General features: G+C 36.4%; 1 protein-coding gene across 4 annotated transcripts in view; it reads left to right on the plus strand.

Moving 5' to 3' along the window:
- INVS (inversin) overlaps positions 1-20,815 on the plus strand; it is an 89,238-nt gene that overhangs the window by 47,982 nt on the left and 20,441 nt on the right. For all 4 annotated transcript variants that reach the window (XR_009154868.1, XM_058180644.1, XM_058180643.1 and 1 more), the window contains exons 7-12: positions 3,779-3,888; positions 9,652-9,823; positions 12,068-12,223; positions 13,485-13,714; positions 17,482-17,588; positions 20,052-20,264. Coding sequence is in view for 3 of the 4 variants with exons in the window: in XM_058180644.1 (XP_058036627.1) it covers positions 3,779-3,888; positions 9,652-9,823; positions 12,068-12,223; positions 13,485-13,714; positions 17,482-17,588; positions 20,052-20,264 (988 nt within the window). In the remaining variant the exon portion in view is untranslated. The remainder of the gene's footprint in view (positions 1-3,778; positions 3,889-9,651; positions 9,824-12,067; positions 12,224-13,484; positions 13,715-17,481; positions 17,589-20,051; positions 20,265-20,815) is intronic.

The following is a 20,815-nucleotide window of genomic DNA, read 5'->3' on the forward strand; positions in this document are numbered from 1 at the left end:
TGGTTGGATGGAACAGAGGTTTGATCACTTCTGCTTTATGGCAATTGAATTGAGGCATTCAGGATAACGCACCAGCCAGAAAGTTCTTTCCCCCTGGGAAGTAGCACAACATGAAATCAAAGCGGTTAATGTACTGATTCCATTGCACCTGCTTAGGAGACAGCCCTCAAGGGGTTTTTAGTGTCTCTAGGTTCTTGTGGTCAGTCCATACTTTGAAAGGCACTTTGCTTCCTTCAAGGAAGTGCCTTTTAGGAGTTGTCGTGTCCCACTCCTCCGCTGACGGCCGGGTCGGGGAAGTCCGTATCAGGCGTGCCTCTGCAGCTCTGCCAAAGTCCTAGCAAAGTTCTCAAGACAGACAGGAGACCAGGAAGTGACTTCAGCAATCCAAGGTAGACTTTGCCTGACTCAGAGAATGCCAGAAAGCAGATTCTTTATATAGGCCATGGGGTGTGGCTCCATGACTCAGCACTTATCCAGGCCTCCCCCCCCTTCCTTTTGCTGATGCCGCCTATCAATTCTCCTGAAGCGAGGATCTCTCCAGACTCCAGCTGTTGGCAATTCACATTCCTCAGGCTCACATGCTGTGGGGGAGGGGGAGGGGTCTAGTTGTTCCGTTTGCCTGGGCATGGAGCCAGGGCTGGGGGCTGGAGGCACGTCAGGCCCTTCGTCTTGCTCGGCCTGTCTGGGCATGGTGCCAGGGCTGGGGCCTGGAGGCATGCCAGGACAATCCTCAGCGTTCGGCAGGAGATAAGAGGGACCCGGCTGCGGGGAAAGCAAGCGAGACACAACAGGAGTGCCCAATTCACTGCATAAGCCTCCTTTTCCCACACCGCCCACCATACTATAAATTCGTTATGGGGAGTGCAATTCATACAAATGACAGGATGAATTGGTAGTAAAAATTGGCAAAACCCTATCATTGCTTTCTGATTCGAGATGAAGTAGTGGACTTTGTGAGGGTCCATCTCAGTTCCTTTGTGTGAGATACGGTAGCCCAGGTAGTCTCTCTTAGTTTGGTGAAATTCACATTTGGAAAGTTTGCCAGTCTGTAATTCCTGGAGTACGGCCCTCTCTAGTTTCACATACTCTGCCTTCATTTCAGTGTAAATTAAAATGTCATCTAGGTACACCAGTACTCCCTTATATAGGTGCTCATGTGTGCCCCCATTGGAGTCTGAATCTGTGGGGGAAAATGAGCTGGAACAAGAACTGTCAGACATTGAGAGAGTGGCTTGTTGGCCTTGGAGGAAACTGGGGAAATGTAGAGTCAGTACAGGCAAGGTTTTTCTGAAGTAGTAAGGCCTGCAGGCAGGGAGGAACAGAGGCAGGAGGAACATGAGGGACACAGCTCAGGTGAGGAGCCAGGACCACCCCTCTTGATCCAAGGGCTCAGCGAGTGTCGAGGAGAGGAGGCATGATCAGCACAGATGGAGCAGTCTACGCGCGAGGAGAGTGCCCTGCCTATCTTCACATGGCACATTGGAGGAATGAGACTTAAGGAGGCGCTGTGGGAAGGGGTATTTGTTGGGAACAAATGCTGAGTTTCTGAAATGTGTGTGCCAATGTTTGAACTGTCCAAAAGTCTTTGCATTCCTGTGGGCATTCTAGACTATTTACCTGGCTCTTTTGTTCCTTGAACTCCTTGATTTGCCTTTGATTTGCCAGATACCTTTGGATTTATTGTTGAACAGCCTTGGTGCAGACAGCGCTGGGTTGGACTAATCACAGCCAGAAGCTGCTTAGGTTTGTGTGTGGGGTTTTGTTATTATTCTGCTCGAGACTTGCCAGAAACATGGGAGCATTTGGGAAACTTCGGAGGATTAAAAGGGCGGTTTGAACTGCCAGCTATTTGTGTGATCTTTGTACCGTGCCCTGGGTCATCACCTCATGTAAGACCATATGGTGGTGTCATCTGTGAACTTAATGATCACAGTAGATGGGTCTGATGGTACACAATCATATGTGTATAGTGAATGCAGGTAGGGACTGAGCACATAGCCCTGTGGGGAGCCAGTGCTAAGCTTCAAGGGGGGTGGATATGACAGACCCAACCCTCACTGTTCGTGGTCGGTTCCTCAGAAAGTCTTTGATCCAGTCACAGATGGAAGAGGGAAAATCCAAGTCAGTCAGCTTTTCAATAAGGATGCTCGGCAGAATGGTGTTGAAGGCCAAGCAATAGTCTATGAAAAGCATCCTGCCATAGTTCCCGGATTTCTCCAGATGGCTCGCTATAGAATGTAAAGCAGTAGCTATGGCGTCATCTGTCAACCTATTCTCCCCGTAGACAAACTGATATTTATCGAAGTCTGGTGGGAGGATGTCCTAAGGTGTTGGAGAACCAATCTCTCGAAGCATTTCATTACTGCAGACGTTAATATGATAGGTCTGTAGTCCTTTAGGCAGTTAATTGCTGTTTTCTTCGGGACTGGGACAATAATGGCTGCTTTCAAGCATGATGGAACACAGGCTGTTTGCAGGGAGATATTAAAGATCCTAGTTAGGACCCGTGCTAATTGATCGGCACAATTCTTTACCTGTCTTCAACAGGTCTGAGTTAACTAAGCACCTGGTGCACCCTGAATCTAGCAGAGCTCATAAGGTGGCCTTCAACCCTGAGGCCTGGAAACTTAGCTCTATGGGGAGCATCACTGGCGTGACCAGGCCACTTGCCATGGGATCGTTGTCCATGTCAGTTAGCCTCATTCACAGAATCTACCATTGAGGGGAGTATTCATATATTTACTCTTACAAATTCTTAAAGAACTAATGAGAAAAAGCTGAAAAATGAACACACAGACTTTGGTAGAGTCACCTGTTTGAGAACACTTGTTACCTGGAAATTGTGTGACCAAATTTGACCTCTGTACTTAGAAAGATTCTATCTCAGCCTTTCTGTGTATCTGAATCTCTAAGTGTCTGTTTTAATGCCCCCCTTGCTTGTCATATCCCATCCAATCAAAGACAGGGAATAAAGTCTATTCTGCAGCATGTTTTGCTCAACATTCAGTTTCCATAATACATGGAAAGGATCTGTCTGTATTAAAGAAACTGTGCCTTGTTTGCAGCATCCAGTTTTATTTAAAAATTAAATATTCTTTTTCAATTTCCATTAGGCCAGCCTCTAAGCAGAGGGTCCTTTGCATTCATTTCACTCATTTGAAGAGTTGCTCAGCATTGTGACCTAAGTAGATCTCTGCTGTATGAAGTGTGCCAGAATTTCCAGTGGGCTCATAGATAATCTCAGAATTATATTTATTCTGTCTGGATCCAGTTCCTAATTTTAATTAGTATTATTTAAACTAGACTTTTAGGTTTAATTTCTCTCATACGAGAAAAATATAATGCTCATCTTTTAAAATAAACATACAGGTAGTTCTCAATTTACAACTATCCGTTTGGTTACAACAGCACTGATAAAAGTGACTTATGTCCATCTTTCACACTTACGACTCTAGCAGCATCCCCATGGTCATGTGATAAAAATCAAAATTGGCAACTGGCATATATTTATAATGGTGACAGTGTCCTGGGGTCACCTTTTGCGACTTTCTGACAAGCAAAGTCAATGGGGAAGCCAGATTCATTTAACTGTGTTACTAAGTTAACAATTGCAGTGGTTTACTTAGCAACTGTGGCCAGAAAGGTCATAAAAATAGGGCAAAACTCACTTAACAACTGTGTTGCTTTGCAATGGAAATTTTGGACTCAATTAGGGTCATAAATTGGCTACTTATATATTCATAAATTAATTGTGCTTTTTCTGCTTTTGTTTTTTTAGGTCATGCACAGATTGTCCATGTTCTTTTAGAAAGAAACAAAGTTGGAACAATCCTTTCTGATAGTCAAGGTGCAACACCTTTACATTATGCAGCGCAAAGTAACTTTTCTGTAAGTGAGATAAATGGTTTATTTGAAAATGTCATCCTGAATAATACCGAACCTTTTAAATCAGTCTAGTCTTTAAGGTTGTGTTTTTTCATATTGAAGGTTGCAAAGAAACAGTATTTTTTAAATTGAAAGTAGTATTTTAATCATTTCATTTGTTCCAGTGTTGTTGTTTTTTATTAGAAAAATTTCTGAGATAAACTATGTTTTCCTTGATATATTTAGAACAATGAACATATGGATGTATACAAGAAGAAAAGAATATTCTATGAGAGTAACTTGGAGGGAATGATGAACATTTAATGAGTTCATTGGAATTTTATTGGTCTGAAAGTTAATTTTAAAGAATGTAGTATGTATGTTAAGAGTAAGTTTTTAAAAAGATGTATTAGAATATTTTGATTTTAGAAATGTTTTTGAAGAAAAGTTTGGTGTTTTAAAATGGATGGGGAAAAAGTATTTTCCCATTAATATTAAAGTTCCTACTGTCAACCTTCCAACTAACTGCTTTCCAGATAACGCTGAGCTGTGATTCATACTTCTTTTATCATTCATAACCAACACTTCTGAATTGACTCCTATGGGGGAAACAATAGTATACTATCGAACAGCTTCATTTCATTGTGCAGATTCTTGAATAAAGTATCACAAAATTATATTTATTGCATTATATTCCTTTTTGCAAGGGCATAAGGACAGATCTTGAAACTGAAATACGTGGATAATGCTAACTAAAGGTTGTATATGGCTGTTCTTACCTATTTTTGCAGCTTTTGTCAATAAGAATAAAAGTGAAAGGGAAGATAGTTTCTGTTTATTTGGGACAGCTATAATCTCTTATCTAATCATAATAATCCAGTGCCCTCATAAAATGATCAAGAATTATCATTATCTTTCTTACAGTAAGGAAGTCTTTCACAAAACTTCAGATTGCATATATTTAGATGGCACTGAATGATTATGATTACAAACTAGGAAATCGAAATGTGTTCTCAAAAGAGGAGTTGAATGTAGTGTTTTATCTTTCCTGATACAGATTTATAATGCTTCAGTATTTATCAGTGTTGATAAAACAAATTTGTAAAGAGATCTATCTGTGAGAAAAATAAACCTGTCATATACAAATGCGGAGACCATGAACAATAAAAAGCATATTTATTTAAAAGATATATCATAAGCCTTTGCAAATGGGTTTTCCGAGAAAGATGATTCCTTATCTTAACCATCTTACACAGATGGTTAACTTAGGTTATAAAAAGTTCAAATATGGAGTCACTAAGGCTCTTTTCTTTACAGGAATAATTCTATTTCTCTCAGTTCTCAAAAGAGGAGTTGAATATAATGTTTTACCTTTCCTGATACAGGTTTGTAATGCTTCAGTATAGTTCAGTGGTAGTCAACCTGGTCCCTACCGCCCACTAGTGAATGTTCCAGCTTTTATGGTGGGCGGTAGGGGTTTTGTCCAATACTGAAGCACTTTCCTTTTTTTAAAATTTAATTGACTTTTAAAAAAATTTTCATAGCATTATTTAAAAACATTTTCATTAGGTTTTTATAATTTATGCTTCTATGTATGCAAAATAGAAATAAAAAGATAGATTTAACTACAGTAAGTTGTTTTATAAAGATTTATTCTGCCAAACTTAGCGAAAGTCCGACATAAAGTATTTGGTAAGTAATTATTATTGTATGCTTTAACTTGCTGTAACTCTGTTTTATAAATTTTATAAAGTAAAGTTACTTCCCTACTTTATAAATCACCATTACTGTGGAATCAGTGGGTGGTTAGAAAATTTTACTACTAACAGAGATACAAAAGTGGGCCGTAGGTATAAAAAGGTTGACTACCCCTGGTATAGTTGATAAAACAAATTTGTAAAGAGATCTGTTGCTTTATTTCCTCAGTAAACCAATGAATACTTTTAATCAAACTTGCTTATGTGATGTTTCTAGAGCCTATGCAGTTGGTTTTGGGGTAATGCCAGTTTATAGGCTATTAGTGCTCAGGCCTTGGCTTAATCACTATCAAGCTAATCTTATGTTGGTAATATTAAACTAACACTTAATAATGGATCATTTCCCTTTTATATTGATGAAGAGTACAGTAGGGCTATGAGCACCTTTTTTGAAACTTCAGAAAACTTCTGATCCTTTTATATTCCCAGACCTAACTCTGTCCAAGGATTATTAAAAAAATCAGCTTTCTGTGAATGTTAACATCATTCATAATCTCAATCAGATTTATGATTAGTGTTGCTCCCAGGTGCTTGGATAAAGATGTAGAAATGTCTTTATTCTCCTAAATCCACACAGGGTGACCATGATTGTAGCTCCTTTGGGGAAATCATTTCTTATTGCATAATAAACCAAGATAAAGTCCATGGCCAATAAAATTGAATAGACCTTGTCCAAATGTGAAGGCATAATTGAGCACCATCTCAAATGGCTTTCCCTGGAAGCCACACAATGAAATACACCTGAGGTTTGCCAATTACTCCTGTATAAGGATGGACTTTGATAGTTAGCATTTCTTTTCTCATCCTAAATTTAAAAGAAGAAATTTAAAGAAAACATTTTTAGGTAACAATATTCTGAATAATTACATTAGTAAGGACAATATACTTGTGATTTATTTGGTATTGAAAACATTAGATGATGTTTGGATCCAAGATTTATCTACTAAAAAAAAATGGCCAGAGATACTAATTTCTTAAGGTCTGGCCTCTGTTTTGATAAATTTAATGTACAAGACACTTAGAACCAGTGGTGGGTTTCTACTGGTTCGCCCCAGTTCGGGCAAACCAGTAGTGATGGCAGTGGGAAGTTCCGCCCACCTGCCTGAATGTCATCACAGATGCTCTGCGGAAGCACCCCCTCACAGTTCCAAACTGGTAGCAAAGGTAAGTGGAACCAGGGGTGAAATCTAAAAATTTTCTCTACTGGTTCTGTGGGTATAGCTTAATAGTGGGCGTGGCTTGGTGGTCAGTTTACCGGGTGGGCGTGGCCAATAACACTAAATAATAAAAATAATAAACAAAGTACACAAAACAATAAGAGGTACCAAAAATCAATTTTCACACTTTGCACACACACACCACAACACAACTGACTCACACACAATGTAAAAACAGCTGTACTTTACCCAAAATGGCCCCTGCAAAAAGCAGGAACCTCATACAGCCACAAAAAGCTCAAAAACCAACTTTCATACTTTACACACACACAACACAACACAATTGACTCACACAGACACACACACACACACACACAAAATGCCATATACAGCTTTCTGAGATTTTATGTGTTTGTGTAGTTAGAATGAAACACTACAGAAACACATCAAATCTCAGAAAGCTGCACAAATATTTGATTTTATTATTTTATTTTATTTATATTTTTTAGATAAAAGCAGCTAAATTTAAAACTTCCTTAACGTTAAATTGTTGTCTTAAAAAAAAAAACTCCTTAAAAAACCCACAATTAACTATTTTTTAAAGCTCCCCCTCCCCACTTACTTACCCAATTGGAGGCAGGTAGATTGAGTTGCTCACCAATGAGATGGATTGCAGGCAGGCAGATTCAGTTGCTAGCTGATGCAATTGATTGCAGCAATTGAAGCAAGGCTTAGCGAGCCCGAAAGAAGTAGCAATTAGGCAAGTGGGGACTGGGCAATTGCGTGGGCATGGGCAGGGGCTGTTGTAAGAAGTTGTTAAAAAATGATTTTAAAAGTCTATGATGATCAGGAAACTCAGCTGGGATCGCCAGAGGAAAAAAAGATTTTGAAAGGCTCCTCTGACGATCCCAGCTGAAGTTGCCTGATCGCCAGAATCTCTTAAAAGGATTGTTTTAACAACCTCTTCGGTCGAAGAGCTTGTAGAAGACATGTTTTTAAAGGTTCTGGCGATCAGGCAACTCAGCTGGGATCACCAGAGGAGCCTTTTAAAAGCTTTTTTTTTTTAAACAACCTCTGCATATGCATCACTTGTTGCTCAATAGTAGGGCAGGCAATTAAACCCTATGCTACTGTGATATCCAGTTAAGTGAACTAGAAGGTGTGAGTGTTGACCAACTCATTGGCAAACCTTATACTATGAAATCTCCACTGACTTTGAAGACAGGCACCACAAAAAACATAGAAAATTTGATGCAGAGTCACAGAATAACACCCACAGTTACTACAACAATGGATTTCCTGTGCCTCATTGAGCTAGACTCTATGCTTTCAGACTGGGACTGCAGACCCATCTTCCTGCCCACAGCTGAACTGCACAATAGCACATCTTCTTCAGTCAAAGATTTACTGTATATAAATGCAGGATGTAATATGACAAGTATCACTTTCAAATGTATTTTATCTATCGTCTCCATTTTGAAACTGACTTTGAATACTTAGTGTATTTTTTATTGTATTGATCACCTGTTTTGATAACATATTTTTTGAGTTTTAGAGAAATTTTCTTTTGCATAGATATAGATAGTCCCTTCGCTCGTAATTTTGATCAGTCACCGATGAAATGGTAAATCAAGGGCTACCTGTGTGGATGAAAAAATTTAAGATAATTCTAATTATATTTGACTGAAATACATTATAATATAGTATTTATTCACTTTTAATGTTACTTGGAATATTAAACAATTGTTTTCTTTCTATCGCTATCAATGGAGTTGAAGAGTGGTACAGTACATAATGTTATTCCTTAAAGAAAATGAGGTTCAAGTACATTTTTATTAATTTATTTACAAAGTGTATTAGCTGCTTGCAATCATACACATACACATATGTGCAAAAGAAGCAAATTGCAAAAATGCTTTAAATTAAGAATGTTTTCATAAATAGAAGTATTAATAGTTTATGTTTATCAGTTAACAAAATGGAAAGTAAATGAACAGAAGAGAAATCCAAATCAAATCAATATTTAGTAGTAGAGTGGCTGTTCCTCACCCAGTTTTAAGCCTACAAAACAGCTATTTCTGTTTTGGTTAATGATTGCATTTCAATCTACATATGAAATTGATGGTCTTAGCATCTACTTGGTATAATTGGTTAATCACACATCTAATTCTAATCCTACAAAATCCCTGACTTTGCGCAAGTGTAAGAATTAATGCTGTTTTGAAAGCAAAGGGTGGTCACACCAAATATTGATTTGCTTTGGATTTCTCTTCTGTTCATTTATTTGCTATTGTGTTAACTGATAACAATAAATTATTAACACTTCTATTTCTGAAAGCATTCTTAATTTACAGCATTTTTGCACAATTACCTAACACTTTTGTACAGTACTCTGTAACACATGTTAATGCCAACTGTTAAAATTCAAATACAGATGGAGCGGGCAGCAGCAGCAGGATGGGGTGGGGGGAAGTGAGATCTGGTTTTACTCAATCAACCATCTCCACTAAGATGCTATCCCTTCCCCGTTGCCCCAAGCTAACTGGGAGAGCCAGGTCTTTAGGTGCTTACAAAAGGTCAGGAGGGTTTGGGCCGATCTCACTCTAGAGGGTGGGGGTGCAAAAAGTTTAGAGTGGAAGAGCAGAGAAGATTCTTATCGTGGACCCCACCACCCGGAATAATCGGGTCAGACAGGACCCACAGCAGGCCTCCTCTGTTAGCAAGAATGGAACGGGCCATTCCCAGTGGAATGAGATGGTCCCTCAAGTAGTATCATATATAAAAATAATTCTTTTTCATTTATAATTTGAATATGCAATTGTATTAAAGGGTAATTTCAAAACCAACCATACTTATGAATATTTCTATTGTAGGAAACTGTAGAAGAATTTTTTAAACATCCTTCTGTGAGAGATGACTCAGATCTTGAGGGAAGAACTTCTTTTATGTGGGCAGCTGGCAAAGGTAGTGATGATGTCATCCAGACAATGTTAAAACTAAAACTGGTCACCGATATCAACATGGCAGATAAATATGGTGGCACAGGTAAAAAATTCTTTATATCTGCATGTGTGGGTGTGTGCATATGTATGTGTGTAGCTAGGATTTATGATTTACACTTATGATTTACAAACATAAGTCACATATACTAATTTTTCAATTCACTGGAGAAGGTAATAATTTTACGCAGTTGTTTCCTAAGGAATATAACTTCATAACTAGTATTTTGAGATTAATACAAAAGGACAGAATAATTGCTATAGAGTATCTAGGCTCTGAGACTATTGTTCTTATTATTAAGTTTTACACATTAGATTAGTTTATTCAATTGTTTGTTTAATTATATGTATTTTTAATTTATTAATTTTCCAAAGACTCATCATGTATGACCATGAGTAGAGAATCCAAGGAATGAAGTTAGTGTTCCTGTATTATAAGCAATTGCTCATTTCTGTTTCTTAGCATTTATCAGATATACTTAATAGAGTTTTTAAGTACACCGACAAATTCCCTGGGAATATACTGGTATATCTTTTACAATCTTAAATTTGCAACATTTAAAAATCATTTGCTTAGACAAAAAGTGTCCAGAATATTTGTACACTTTTTTTAAAAAAAAAAGCTACTCGTTTGGGTGAACCGGTAGTTTAAAAAGTAGTTCAGTGGAACTGGTAGTTTAAAAAAGCTACCAGTTTGTCCAAGCCTGTATTTCCGATAATCAGCTGGGCTGCACAGTTTAGAAAGCAGAAAATCCTGCTTTCTAGTGAAGCTAAATCACGCAGCACAGCTGTCCCCCCCCTTGCTGTTCTACTTACCTAGTGAAATCTTTTTCCATGCGAAGCGCGTGTTTGGCGCACACTGCGTGTGTGTGCGCAGTGTACTTTTGGTATGTGCTGCGTAAGCATGCATAGTGTGCTTTTGGCACACACTGCGCAGCACATGTTTGACGCACACTGCGCACGCACGGGCAATGAACCGGTGGCGATCTGAGGAGGATTTCACCACTGAAACAAAGGGTAGATGCTTTCTACTTTCCAGGCTGGTGCGGGGGGTGGGGGGGGAGCTGAAAAGTCTGCTACCAGAACATGATAGATATTTAAAACATGAAGCCGAAATATCCATCTATCCATCCCCATATACATGGATGATGATTTCTTTATTGGATTCCTGTGTTCTGTAGTAGCTGATCTTCTCCATAAACAGCATGACCAAGTAGGTAATAAAGTTTCATCTTACCATGCTGAGTTGTCAAAAACTCACTTTTGGCTTTACTTTTAGCTAGTTATTGACAGGAATTTGGTGGGAGAAAAGTCTTGATTCAAATTGTGCCTGCATTAATACTGACGCATCCACCACTGATTAATAAATTATTATAAATTAATTAATCAATGTAAAGAATAAATTTTGCATCTTTTCCTTTTCTAAAGTATCTAATCAATTCCATCCTATCCCAATTTTATCTCTCCCAGTTGTCTCTTTCTTCCTTTTCATTTTGTAATTTAATACTGTACTTATTCTTTCTAGTAGACTAAACCATCCCAGTCTAGTGGCATCTCAATTTTATATTCAGTCCATCTAATTCATCACCCAATGGGTCTGTTTCTTTCTCTCCTTTTCATACATGGACTTCTTAAACAATTTATTACCACTTAATTCAGTTTCTATCCTGAGATACCCGATTTTCAATATCCTATAATGGTGTGGCACAATGGCTCTGGGCAAAATTAGAGAAGCAATTTTCTATTATTTTCTTCTGTGATTTGTCTTTCAAGTTAGTTAGTCTGTCTACAACCTTGGGATTTTCTAGTGGCCTGCATTCCAAGTATTGACCAGAGCCAATACTGTTTATTTTTTCAAGATGAGTCAATATTGATTAAGTACTGCCCACCACCTGCTCGAAGAACTGAAGTTTTTTGTTTTTTTTTAACTGTCCCTTACTTTTTCATATCTTTATTTTAATGTATGTTGGATATGGGATTTGAATTCCCTTGTTGTTAGAATTTATTTTCGTTATTCTTTAACAAAATTGCTGATTTCAACAATAGCATCAGATTTTATTTGATTTAGATTTATATCAGAGATCCTACATACATGTGTTCAGTTTATATATATGTAAATAAGATGCAACTGAATGGAACAAGCATGAGACAATGACAAAACAAATAAATGGAGAGAATGATGTCCAGCATGTAAATATCAATCCATCTTAGTGTCTGGTTTTTGTTTTGTTATATTCACTATTTCAATTAAATACCATTTAATAACTGCATTCTCTGTGACATCTTTCAGCATTACATGCTGCTGCTCTTTCTGGCCATGTCAGCACTGTGCAATTGCTTCTAAAACATGATGCCCAGGTAGATTCTGCTGATGTAATGAAACATACTCCTCTTTTCCGTGCCTGTGAAATGGGACATAAGGAGGTAATACAGACACTCATTAAAGGTCAGCTGCCTAAATTTCTTCATCAACATATGGCTGTCTTTAGCTTTTGAATTGAGGAAAGAATAATGATAGTCAATACTGTGAAGGATTAGTTTATGGCTAATGATGGAAAAAACAATATTTTAACCAACCTTTTTGTAAAATATTTCAGATGTCTTTAAGAGGTCCTGTTCCTGAAAATTTTAAATTTTGAAGAGTTAGTAACTCTGCCAAATTTTCAGCTGACTGGTTTAAAACTTAATTATACATCATCTATTCTTGCTATCAATCTTCATAGTCCTAAACAGTTTTGGGAAAACTCTTTATTATGTGACCTGTCTGCAGATTTTAGATATGTCTTAGAATTTACTCAGGCTAAGAAAATAATCAGAGAAGGGAATGTTTAAATATAAAAAATGAGACTACTCTGATCACAAATCCCAACAGAAAATTGAATGTAACATCCTAAATGACAAGTGGCTAGTTAAATTGTGTCATTAATGTTACCATTTTAGAAAAGATTCTTTTTTACACCCAGGTTTAACATAGCAGTTCTATATGGGAAGTGTAATAAAGATCCTATAGTTTGCCAAACTAGCTTTTTTCTGATCTCTGATTGTAATATCATTGTACCTTTATTATCAACTAGTTAATTCACTAGATCCAAGGGAAGAACAGGGAAAGAGAAATTAATGTAAAATATGTATCCTATCAGAACATGGTGATTCTTTGATGAGGATGCCAATTTTTTATCTGGGAAGAGAGAAATAATTTTTTTTTAAAATTTGAATTTATATCCCGCCCTTCTCCGAAGACTCAGGGCGGCTTACAATGTGTTAAGCAATAGTCTTCATCCATTTGTATATTATATACAAAGTCAACTTAATTGCCCCCAACAATCTGGGTCCTCATTTTACCTACCTTATAAAGGATGGAAGGCTGAGTCAACCTTGGGCCTGGTGGGACTTGAACTTGCAGTAATTGCAAGCAGCTGTGTTAATAACAGACAGACTTAGTCCGTTGAGCCACCAGAGGCTTTTGATGTGTACCTTCCTTTTGTTTGCATGCACAAAATATACTTCCATTAGGATTGTCAGTAACTAGATTCATTGGCAATCTTCTGCACATAAACACATTTCAAAACTATCATGCCAAGACTTTGAAAGTGGACCTTGAGTAAGGAACTTGGAAGGACGTATGCATAGCCTCACCATTCACTTTTTTAGTTTGTTAATAAGCAACTGAGGCAGACTCCATGGATTTACATATGTTGTTATTGCAGGAGGAGCAAGAGTTGATTTAGTTGATCAAGATGGCCACTCTCCGTTACACTGGGCAGCTCTAGGAGGAAACCCTGATGTTTGCCAAATATTAATAGAAAATAAAATCAATCCTAATGTACAAGATTATGCAGGTAGAACTCCACTGCAATGTGCTGCTTATGGAGGCTATATTAATTGTATGATGGTACTATTGGAAAATAATGCAGATCCAAATATTCAAGACAAAGAGGTATGTGCTGTTTTAATATATTATTTATTATAATAGTTCAGGCATGCACACTTTGCTGTTGGAATACATTGGTTGGGTATCAAGCTTTATCCAAGCTTTATCACCAAATTTCACTAGAAATTCATAGAGTAAAAAACTGGGTGTCATGTATATACCTAGCATACTTGGGGGATTTACGTTAGAAAACAATTTCCCATTCATTAAATTAAATACTTTTTCCAAGGAAAATTGCAAGTGTTGTTGGTCTTGTCCAAATAAGAATTCTGACATGGAGAAATAGGGAGATTTAAACTTTGCATTTCAATGTTATTCTCACCCAAATCATTGCAAATATATGCATACAGGGCAAAAAAAACATTAATTGGAGCAAATAGGCTGCTTCCCAATATAAACCATACATATATTCTTCTGTCTCCTGCCTAAATCTTGACCTTAAGGGGGAAAAAATGTTAAAGACCAATTCTGCTAACTTAGGCATGTACCATGCACCTGATCCAAATCAGCTCCCCTTGCTGTTTTCTATATTAGTTGGAAAAAAGAGAAATACCCTGGAGAAGCTGAGAATGAATGAGGAGAAGAAACTGTGAGGGCTAGATAAGAATTCTTTGATATTATTCAATCAATAAGGCTGATTAATTATTTTAGGATGATTCTAAGCTGACGAACCATTTAGATGGTCATGATTTGGATAATCATAACCTCGAATATCAAGAATTGAAGTATTGAGTGCACTTTTGGGGGGGTATCATGTTAGCAATTTTGAGATCAAGTAACTTTGGTGGGGAAATGATTTGTGGGTTAGGATGGAGGATGAAGAATAATTTTTATCAGAAGATTCCAAAAAAAGAGGTCTGTAGAGGGATGATAAGGAATTCTGTGATCAGTTAATTTTGCGCTTCTGTAGGAACCACCCAAAGATCTGGGTTAAATAAAAATCCTAAAACAGAAAAGAAGGGAAAAAAGAACAAAGAATGCCGGAGAAAAAAGAAAGGAAATAATAAAGAAAAGAAATACACAAAAAAGTATTTCCAAACTTCATTGCAACAAAGAAACAGATATCTCTTCGTCCCATACCATTATTTATCTATAAGCAGATCTATAAAACATCAATTTTTTCAATCTCATTGTCAACAAAAGTCCATAAATTTTGCAAAAACTTTGCAAAAATGTTTATTTAAATGTTGAACAAACAAACCAACTTTATATCACTTCCTTTATTTCTTAACCTTTAATTCAATCAGAGTATCCTAGGATTTGATTTCTCTTCAATTATTTTTTATCCTATCATCCATATGTTTTAAAGCTTTGACTAAGTTCTATTGTAGATCCAGTAATAAAATGTTTTTCAGGTCATTCTCCTGATTAATAATTTGTATTTTCTTCTTAATTTTTAAAATTTCAGCCACTTTCTGTTTTACGTCCAGGAAAGCATGCTTTTCCAAATCATTGTTTTGGCCTGTCATTTGTAGTTCCACTTTTGATACTTTCTCTGTCTAACCTCTGTTACTTAAAATTTGTTCCAAATCTATCATTCCATTAACATTTTTTAGACATAATCTATCATAGAAGCAGACATCATCTTTTAAGTGTTGATATGTAGTTACTAATTTCTGGCTCCGTTCTTCAAAGATATCCTTTAATATTTCCAGTGTTACAATATTTTTATTTTGTAAATTCCCATATTAACTGATATCAAGAACAAGATTGTATTTTTTCCATTTGCTTAGTCTCTTTAGCTCCCTCTAGCATCCAATTTCAAAAATCATCACTTATCTTACAATAGCCAAAAAAGCCAAATTAAGTCTGTTTACTACAAAAACCTACTTATTTTTTTATAATTAATCCCTAATCTTGTACTAGAAGCCAGTTTCCACATTTATCTAGCTCTTAATCCATGTATAACTTTTTTAGATCAAAATCTTATTTAGCTTATTGCTGTTGTTTCAAATTCTTTAATCTTATAATTCTTTAATCTTATAATTATTTTTTCTTTTGTTCAGAATTGAAGATAAACTTTACTGTCAGACATGTCCCATTAAGATCCCTTAGGAAAGAAAGACCCTTGACTCTATTTTGGTGAAGTGACAGGTTGTTTTACTAAAGGTTGCTAGTTGCAATAAAATCAAGCTAGAACTAAGATTCCCACGCAAAAAGTTATAATTTTTTTCTCTCCTCCCAGCCCTCCCCCATTAACCAGCTTGTCTTCAGCCAATGGAGAGCTGCATAGGTGTTTTGAGAATCGCTGTTTGGGGCAACCCACATTCCATTCTCAGGATATATGGGCTTGAAGACTGGCACAAACTGGTCCTGTGTCTCTCTGGTTTTCATCAGAGTGCCATTTCCCCCTTTCTATTTTCCCATCACATCCGCATATGTTTATTGCCCATTTGTCCCGCTTGCCCCCTCCCCCTAATTTTTGATGGCAGGATGCCGGCAAAGCGCCAAGCCATGTGTGATGAAGATTTTTCTTTTTAATAAATAAAATCAAAACTGTATTTTTTTATAAAAAGAAAAATTAGAATATACTGCTTTTTACATTGGATACTTCAAATACAAAGCTTCAGGACCAAAAGAAATATTGACTTCCTGCAAGGAGAAAGGGATGATTTTGGGAGTACAATTCCAGTGAGCTTCTTGGTTATGTATAGCTTGTCTTCATTCACAATACTACAGTCTCCCTGCCAGTATAAATGCCAGCCTGTGTTTGAGTTTGAATTCACACCTTCTGCCAACTTTAGGAGGTCTGCTTGGAAAGTAGAAATATAGCTTTATTTTTTGAAAAGATGAAGTCAGAACTGCAGTTCAATGGAACGTAAACATGCCCGAAATCTGCAGCTGCTCTAATAAAGGGCTATATTTACCACAGAGACTGGAGAAAGACCATGGAAAAGAAGTAGAGAATTTAGATTATTTTGTAAGGAACAGGTGGATGTGTTAAGCAGAAACTGCTAAATTGAATTTAAGTAAAAAATTCTTTATCCATTGCAGGAATTCCGTGTTGATGACAGGCATAAATCATGTTTCAGAAAATTTATTTATTTATTTTTATTTATTATTTTGATTTTTATACCGCCCTTCTCCCGAAGGACTCAGGACGGTGTAGAACATGTAGTATTTTTTTTTTTAATTGTACAGTCATCCTTATCATCCTATTCATCAATCTCCTTCTCTCTTCCTTCCTATATTTATCCAATGAAGACTTTTCAAACTTATCATTCTGAAAGTCTCTAATAGCTTTAAGATGGTTAATAGGCAATTTCTGAAAGTGATTAGAAAGTGAGGTTTGTGAATTTTGTACGCTCTGCCACAATTGCTAGCAAAATTGCTTGTCTTGTTAATTCCCCTTGCTAGGAGCAGCTGTCTGAAGCACATGTGGGCAATCTCTCATCCTCTTCTTATCTGGAAAGGAGCTAGTTACTTCATCATTGCTGCACTTTTGTCGATCTTCTTCAGTTCACCATAGCTCTCCCATAAGTTCCAAATCTGGTAGAACACAAAGAGGCACAAAAGTTAAATATTAGATATTTTCCTGTTTCCCAATTTTTCACTTTACTTTCTCCATTTAGAGGAAATTGTAAAATATTTTTAAAATTAGCATTCATAATTTATCATTACTGTGAGTTGTTTTTACTTTATTATTTTCTACACCTCTATGTGTTCAAAATAATGTAAAGAATGAATATAGTCTGATGATTTCTGTGTTTGAACTGGAATTTGGCAATATAAATTATTTTTTCACTTTTTTGTGTGTGTTTTATTGACCATAGGGAAGGACAGCATTGCATTGGTTATGTAACAATGGCTACCTTGATGCTATAAAGCTGTTGTTAGGATTCGGTGCCTTTCCCAATCATATGGAAAATAATGAAGAAAGGTACTATTTATTAAATAATATCTTTGTTGTTTTTCTGGGATTTCTTCTGATCATATTGTTAGATCGATCCTGCTGCAAAAGTTTTAAAGGGATAAGTCAGAAAACTACTAGCTTGGAATTTATCTCTGCCATGAACAAGCTATTCTTCTTGCAGCTTACATGCCCTTTGCTGGATATGTACATTAACATGACATAACTTTGACAGGAAATAAGATGAAATATTTTGAATTTTAAAAAATCCCACTATGTTAATTATATGTTGACTGGGGATTCTAGGACCTATAGACCCAAATATCTGGAAGTGTTTAGGTAGGACATAGCTACACTATACAAATCTTAGTAATGCTAATATTAGGATAATATGCCTAATATTAAATTTGTGTTTAAAAACCAAGTTGTACATTTTTAACTTTTAATTATTTTTTAACTTAATTTCTTTTGAAAATTGTAGAAACGAGCAGTTTTATAGGTTCTCCAATCTATGCAGAGAAAAAGTACTTTCTGAAATGGTACATTCTCCAATAGAATGTAACATTTCAGCACTAGGGGACATTTCAGGACTGGGAGAGACATGATAGCAGTGTTCCAATATCTCAGGGGTTGCCACAAAGAAGAGGGAGTTGGGCTGTTCTCCAAAGCACCCGAGAGTAGAACAAGAAGCAATGGGTGGAAACTGATCAAGGAGAGAAGCAACTTAGAACTAAGGAGAAATTTCCTGACAGTTAGAAAAATTAATAAGTGGAACAACTTGCCTGCAGAAGTTGTAAATGCCCCAACACTGGAAATTTTTAAGAAGATGTTGGATAACCATCTGTCTGAGATGGTGTAGGGTTTCCTGCCTGGGCAGGGGGTTGGACTAGAAGGCCTCCAAGGTCCTTTCCAACTCTGTTGTTATTATTATTAAGAGATATGTATAATTGTAAAAGGAAACTATTTATGAGAAAATTGCAGAAGTGAACTATGAAAGTATTTGTTTAATAGGATATTTTAATGCAATTACAGATGTAAAACTTGACTATAGAAGCAGTAAACTAAGCAAAAAAGTAAGGAAAATTCTACCAAAGACTTTCTTTAAAATGGTGGAAGAAATGTGCATTCAAGATGTTATGGAGAGAAAAACCCTAAGAAAAATCAATATACATATTACTCAAATAGACAGCAATGTCCACTGTCCCTTTTACTATTCATTTTGACATTGGAAGTGTTAAACAGAAATATTTGGCCTGACACAGAAATAAAAGGGATGGAGATAAAAAAAGAAAAATACAGGCATTTGCAGATGATCTGGTATTTATCTTGGAGGAACTGCAAACAACTGGACCCAAATTAATGAAGAAAATATATGACTATGGGGAAGTTGCAGGATTAAAAGTAAACAAAGAGAAAACTAAAATTCTAATCAAAAACCACACATATAGAAAAAAGATTTAGTGGAGATGCTAGATATTCAGATAGTGAAGAAAGTAAAATATCTGGGTATTTGTTTATCAGAGATGTGCAACTATAAAATAATATAATTATGCTAAATTGATACAACAAATTAAATTTGACTTGGAAAAGTGGAAAAACTTGCAGCTATCGCTAATAGGAAGAATAGCTACCATTAAAATGAATACTCTACCGAGATTACTATACCTGTTCCAAACAATTCCAATAAAACTGGAAAAGAAATACTTCGAGGAATTAAATAGATTAGTATAAAAATATATTATGTAAGGTAAAAAAGCAAGAATAAGTCTGAAACTGTTACAAGACGACTAATAGAGGAGGCTTTAGGCTGCCAGTTCGGGAGTTATATTATTAGGCATTTTTACTTATGTGGCTAAAAGAATGGATAACCTTGGGACATAGACGATTATTAATTTTGTACGGTTATGACTTGCAATTGGGATAGCACACCTTTCTATGGTATAGAAAAGGTGAAATAAAATAAAGGGGGAGCTCCTTATAGTTTCTGGAGGGTTATAATTCCAGAGAGTAGGCATTGCAGCACAGTAAAAATGCTTTCTGAGACCTACAAGATGGCATTCTTTAATTGACAGGATGTAGATCCAGTATAATTAACTTACACTTAATTCAAATTTACAGTTAAATAGCACTTAGACTTATACACCGTTCCATAGCGCTTTACAGCACTCTGAGCAGTTTACAATGTCAGCATATTGCCCCAACAACCTAAGTTCTCATTTAATTGACCTCTGACTGATGGAAGGCTGAGTTAAACTCAAGTCAGTCAGGATCGAACTCCAGACTGAGGGCAGAGTTAACCTATAATACTGCATTCTAACCACTGCGCCATCAGGGCTCTTTATATTTAATGTATATTTCTGCATTTAATCACATTAACTTCTTTTTGTCATTTTATTTCTATAATGAATAGTGCATACTGAATTAATTAAATATTGATTATTATACTTTCTTTTCTATTTGATCACTTCTGTAACAATATTCTGTTATTTTTAGATATACACCACTTGACTTTGCCCTGCTGGGAGGTCATCATGAAGTAATTCAGTTCATGTTGGAACACGGTGCATTATCTATAGCTGCCATTCAGGATATCGCAGCTGTCAAAATTCAGGCAGTCTACAAAGGATACAAAGTTAGAAAAGCTTTTCAAGATAGGAAAAACCTTCTAATGAAGCATGATCAGTTAAGGAAAGATGCTGCTGCCAAGTAAGTTTGATATAGGGGCAAAAACCTGAAGAATCTTTTAATATGTTTTAATGTGTAAATTCCTGCATACATATGTGAATGGATGAAGGTATGTATATACACACTAAATGCTGTTATGAATAAGCTTTATACTTCTAAATAGTTTCTGCTGAATTCTCTGGTTAACTAGTTACTGCTATAGGGAAAAATTAAAATTAAAATAATCATCATGTAATTATATCTTGGGGAACGAGGGGGGGGGGAGAAAGAGAGGGAGGGAGGGCAGCTGTGCTTTAGAAGCTGTTGTTTAGCCCTAATGAAGCGCTAGCGAGTGAAGCAATCTTCCAAGCTTCGCCTGCATTTCTCATTGCTTCTCTCTCCAAAGATCAGCTGTGCTTTACAAAGCTGTTTTTTATTACCAAGCAGGGAATAAAAAAACTTGCGCACGCGCGTGCTCAAAACCAACAAACTAATATGCTGAAGCTGACCAGACTAAGGACGCTATCCAGATGAATACCTAGTAGGCAGATTTTTTTCCTATTTTCCTCCCCAAAAACTAAGCTGCGTCTTAT

The sequence above is a fragment of the Ahaetulla prasina genome, chromosome 4, assembly GCF_028640845.1.
Source record: "Ahaetulla prasina isolate Xishuangbanna chromosome 4, ASM2864084v1, whole genome shotgun sequence".
Taxonomy (NCBI): Eukaryota; Metazoa; Chordata; class Lepidosauria; order Squamata; family Colubridae; genus Ahaetulla; species Ahaetulla prasina.